The 5,806-nt window shown below is 41.2% G+C and overlaps 1 protein-coding gene across 1 annotated transcript; it reads left to right on the forward strand.

The window, feature by feature from the left end:
- Positions 1-643: 643 nt before the first annotated feature.
- Positions 644-2,062, forward strand: LOC138657340 (uncharacterized). Its single transcript, XM_069745079.1, has 3 exons — positions 644-1,129; positions 1,207-1,357; positions 1,441-2,062. Exons 1-3 carry the CDS (start codon positions 997-999, stop codon positions 2,060-2,062), a joined length of 906 nt encoding a protein of 301 aa, XP_069601180.1. The 5' UTR covers positions 644-996.
- Positions 2,063-5,806: the final 3,744 nt, after the last annotated feature.

The following is a 5,806-nucleotide window of genomic DNA, read 5'->3' on the forward strand; positions in this document are numbered from 1 at the left end:
TTCCGCAGTGTGTGCACATACCTTTACGCTATATGCACACGGTGCGGATTTGGCTGCGCAGCAGAGTTACATCAGATTTACAGTTCCATGTAAACCTATGGAAAACCAAATCCGCTGTGCCCATGGTGCTGAAAATACCGTGCGGAAACGCTGCGTTGTATTTTCCGCAGCATGACAATTCTTTGTGCGGATTCATCAGCGTTTTACACCTGTTCCTCAATAGGAATCCGCAGGTGAAATTCGCACAAAAAATACTGGAAATCCACGGTAAATCCACAGGTAAAACGCAGTGCCTTTTACCCGCGGATTTTTCAAAAATGATGCTGAAAAATCTCACACAAATTCGCAACGTGGGCACATAGCCTTAGGGTTAGGGTTGGAATTAGGGTTGTGATTAGGGTTATGGCTACAGTTGGGATTAGGGTTAGGGGTGTGGGGGGGTTAGTGTTGGAGGTAGAATTGAGGGGTTTCCACTGTTTAGGCACATCAGGGGTCTCCAAACGCAACATGGCGCCACCATTGATTCCAGCCACGGACCGCCACAACATTGTGTGTCAATGCGTCGCCAATGTTAGTCTATGGGGCAAAAACGCATCCCGCAGACAACTTTGCAGGATGCGTTTTTTCCCGTAAACGACGCATTGCAATGTATTGAAAAAAATGCTTGTGTGAAAGTAGCCTACAAGTTTATGGGTAAAAAACAAATCCTGCGAGCACATTTGCAGGATCCGTTTTTTTCCACCGGATCGTTTTTTTTGGGTTATGATTCCGGGGGGTTTCCTAAACCATGCTACATCTTGTGGTTAATATCCGCCCTACGCTCTCTCTATGGGTCTACACATGTATATATATATATATATATATATATATATATATATATATATATCTCACATGTCGGTGTGTCTACAATGTCTAAAAAAATTTTTTTGATTAGTCCTTTTTTTAATCTGAGGAAGGTTTTTAATTACATTTTGTTATCCATTATAGATAAGGGACATGCCCGCCATATGGGACCCGGCCGATGAGGCATACAAAGATAAATATGCACGGGATAACTGCTGGATGAGGATTGTACGTGACCTCTATCCGCATTATGATGGCTACAACAGTACCCTGCAGCAGCAAATTAGTAAGTATTATTTTTACACCTTGCATAAAAAATTTTTTTCAAGGGAATGTAATGATCATATTATTTTATTGTTTTAGGTAAAGAGGTCAAACAGCGGTGGCGCTCAGTGCGAGACCGCTTCCAAAAAATTCTGAGCAGCCAGTCCAAAAGCGGGTCTTCCCCGGTCAAAGGGAACTTGAGCCTGTATGAGGAGCTAAGTTTCTTGATCACCAGCAGGACTTTGAGGAGGTAATTTGTTAACAATAACGTGAATGCAGTAATGATGAATATAATGTAATGTATCAAACTTAAAAATTCCTTTTTTTTCACAGCACTGAAGGGAACATTCAAGCTCCTGACCCCGTAGAGGACTCAACACAAGATACATCAGAGTCAGCAGATGACACATCTGTTTTGGGTTCAACAGACTCTATCCCTGTTGTCGCAGGCACTTCGGGAATATGTTCCAGTTCAGCATCTTTGGCTGACCAAAGTGATGTGCCAATAACCCAAGGAACCTCTGTTGTTCCGGTGCCAATAACCGTCCCACCCCCCAAAAAAAAATTAAACAAAAAAAAAGAAGATAAAACCATAAAAAGGGTCAATGAGACCATTGATCTTCTGAACAAATCTGCCAAAGAGGATTATCTTGATCTTTTTGGGTCTACTATAGCCAACAAGGCACGGTTATTGGCACCGGAAAGACTGAGCAAATTTATGAGCTCTATCCATGCCCTTTTGGACGCGTTCGAGGAACCTGCACCAATTGCCCCCCTAGCGGACATTGTAACAGGTATCACACGGAGTGTGAGACCTCCACCTCCACCACCACCACCAACACCAACACCGCCACTGCAGCATGACCAACGGTATCACCGACCTACCAGCCAGTACTATGCTGATACCAACTCTGACCACTTTCTATTTGGCCCAGAGTATACTATGTTACAATAATTTCTTGAGAAGAGAAAAATGGAGGCACTCACCAGTCTTCCACAAAGATTCCTTTATTAACACCAACTCCAGATAAAATTCATGGCGGGGGGAGTGGGAGCCGAAGCTCGTGTGAGCTGCTCACAATAATAATAATAAAGGAATCTTTGTGGAAGACTGGTGAGTGCCTCCATTTTTCTCTTCTCAAGAAGTTGTGGTCAATAGACTATTTTTTCGGAAGAGCACCCAAAGTCCCATGTGAATACGGTTTTTGTAGAGTGGCCTCTAGTTATACATTTTTTTCACCTGAAATTGGTCCAGTAGAGACCCGAGTGGTAGGGGCAGCACCGCTCATTTTTTTTCTTGCTGGACTGTATTGTATGTTACAATAATGATGTTCCATTATATTCTGTCACACAATTTTTTTGTTTTAATACCCATACCCGACAAGTTTTGTCTGAAAATCAGCTCGTTCTATAAAATTGTGATTTTGTTAAAAAATAATTAATAAAAGAATGAAGTTTAACAAAGCAATGACTACTTTTTTCATACCTTTTTTATGATTTATTTAAGAATTTTCACCATCCCATAGCGTATTTTTAAAACTGTATTTACTAAACTCCCTACAATTTGCCTTTTCTTTATTCTACAATGACATTTCTTTGACCTATAGAATATACGACGAAAAACATATCTTTCTTTGCCTACAATTAATGACTGGGCCCTGATGAAGTCACTATGGTAGCAATCTGTTCACGGGACCACACACACACAGCAATTGTCCCTCAGTATTACATTATCTCTTTTCCCCATTACTCATAATTAGTCTGAAATGAAAAAAATAACGTATAATTCGAAATAAAGCACAAAATAGTAATATTATTACGTTTTTTAATAATTTAAAAGAAAATACAAATTTTTTTCCCATAAAAAGTGTAAAATGTTTCTTTGTCTTCAATTTAATTTTCAGTGTTCGGGTTAGTTAGTTTTCGTCCATCCTCTGCTGGTCCGGCTGCACATCACCGACACAGTAGTATTGCCAGTGCACGGCACCTTCTGGACTCATAAAGTAGTCAGTGAAGGTTTCTCTCACACACACACCGGAGCTGGATGGTCTTCCCAGACCCACGTTGACCACTGGATTAAATACAGGCTGCTGGTGCTCCACATCTATGTCAATGCTGTAGTCACGAGCATAGTTGTGGAGTACACAGCAACAGGCAAACCAGCTAAGAGAACAACTAATATATATAACTAAAATATAACTTTTATTAGAGCCATACTAAAATATCCAATGGATAATGACATCACTTGTGAACAGTGCAAAAAAAGTGCTCAAATAACCAGTGCTCTATTAAAAAATGGTTTTGCCTCACCACATGATCTTCTTTCCGGGAGTATCCACTATAATGTCTCATGGGGGAGGGGGGAAGAAAACAATGTCTCTATACTACCCCAGTCGTGCCCCTGTGTGGCTCCCGCCCTGACAAGGGCAGTTCCCAAGTCAGTCTGTTATGTTGTACCCACCACGATAAGGTAAACCTCCCTACGCGTTTCCTCTCCCATATGGGAGAATCCTCAGGGGAACTAATTATAATATATGTGTGGGGAATTGTTTCTTTTGGAGATAAGGGAGTCCCTGCGTCGGCAGGTAACACCCGTGTCAAATGCTCGCAGTGACGGCACAGACTTCTGGTAGGGTGAGACAAAGTACTGAATCAGGGCGGGAGCCACACAGGGGCACGACTGGGGTAGTATAGAGACATTGTTTTCTTCCCCCCTCCCCCATGAGACATTATAGTGGATACTCCCGGAAAGAAGATCATGTGGTGAGACAAAACCATTTTTTAATAGAGCACTGGTTATTTGAGCACTTTTTTTGCACTGTTCACAAGTGATGTCATTATCCATTGGATATTTTAGTATGGCTCTAATAAAAGTTATATTTTAGTTATATATATTAGTTGTTCTCTTAGCTGGTTTGCCTGTTGTTGTCTGAGGACTTCTAGGGGTATTATATTGTTATACACCCTATACGTGGCTTATATTGGCATTTTTTGCTCTGTTATGGCTGGTTTCTTGTCAGCAGGACCAGATACCGACTCATGGCTCACTGAGGCCAAAGATATTTTTTCCGAGAAAACTTTTGCTCAGAAGAAGTATACTCCGACATATACAACTGCATTCAAAGATCTTAATAGATTATATAAAGAACATACTAGCTCATGGTGGGAAATTCAGAGTTTAGAGACATACTTAAAAAACAACATAGTCCCCAGGGGTTTACGGATTACCTTATTGCCAGCTCCCCGCTGCCGTAACCCCCAGCTCATGAGTTGTTGGGAGAAGGAGGCCACAAATAGCTCTCTTAGGTTCATGAATTTACTGGTCAATGAGGAAAAAAATAATTTTGAGAAATTGGATACAAAACTGAAGGAACAGATTGAGATTGTAAAAAAATTTAAGGAAGAAAGTGACTTCGGTGTCAAAGAAACCCAGCTGCAAAACTCTATTGAGAAGTTTCAGTATAAACTAAAGGAGAGGAAACATAAACAATATTTAAGAGATCTCCAGGATTTTAAGGATAATAAGATCTATCAGGTCTTAGGTGATCGGTTGGAGAGAGGTGAAAGAGAGACGGACCTCTCCTCAACCGAAACAGACCTCTCTGACACCGAAATCAGGCAAAGAACTACATGGGGTCGACAAAGAGGAAGGAATAGAGGTTACTCAAGAGGGGGGAGCTATCATCCATCCACAAGACAGGGTTTTTTAGACAGCACGTACGCCCTCAGGAGCAGGAATCCCCCTCACAGGGACTAGAATTACAGGTAGTCAATCTATCAGACAGAGTTATAAGTGAATCTGAAATGACGGTACTTAGTAAAGGATTATAGTTTATTCCAACAACGGACTTTTCTATCTTTGATTGTGTTAAAGATATCAATTTGTTTGTCAGAAAGTTAAGGTGGCATACATTTTTTAAACAACAGGAAAAAAGGATGTGTGCTAATTTAAACATTCCAGTGGATATTCTTCAAGAGGTCCAACTGTTGGCCAACTTAGATCAGATTCCACCATCTTTTAGTGGACAGGGCCCCTTTTCAACTTTGAAAGAAAAGAGCACTAAGATGCCGCCAGCAGGCAGTGATGTTTCGGCCATTGATGTGTTCTTGAATCTAACTACTGAGGAGATCAGACAGAGGGAAGCAGCACATGTGAGACATAATCTAACAAAAATACAGGTGGAGGCACTTCGGAGACTTGAGGAAGATACATCCATAATTGTCAAACCCTCTGACAAAGGGGAAACGTAGTTGTTATGACTGTGGATGGGTACAGAGACATGTGCCTCGCCCTCTTGGATGACCAAACAACCTATAGGAGAGTGTCCAATAATCCAGTTGACGCCACAAAGAAAGAACTTAAAGGTATCTTGGATGGAGCTAGAGAGAATAAGCTGATCAGTGAAGAAGAATACTCCTACTTACTGCCTATACATCCAGTAATGGCGACCTTTTATGCCCTCCCTAAACTACATAAGGGGATATGTCGCCTTAAGGGTAGACCTATTGTTTCGGGCATTGGGAGTACGAGTCATCATGTGGGTGTATATCTAGATGAGATACTCAGACCTTTTGTGAGTTCCTTACCCTCATATATTAGAGACACGACTGATTTGTTGAATAAGTTGGACAGTATCAGTATTGAGCCAGAAGTATATTTGGCTAGTGTGGATGTCGAAGCATTGTATTCGTCGATTCC

The sequence above is a fragment of the Ranitomeya imitator genome, chromosome 1 (assembly GCF_032444005.1).
Source record: "Ranitomeya imitator isolate aRanImi1 chromosome 1, aRanImi1.pri, whole genome shotgun sequence".
NCBI classification, from domain to species: domain Eukaryota; kingdom Metazoa; phylum Chordata; class Amphibia; order Anura; family Dendrobatidae; genus Ranitomeya; species Ranitomeya imitator.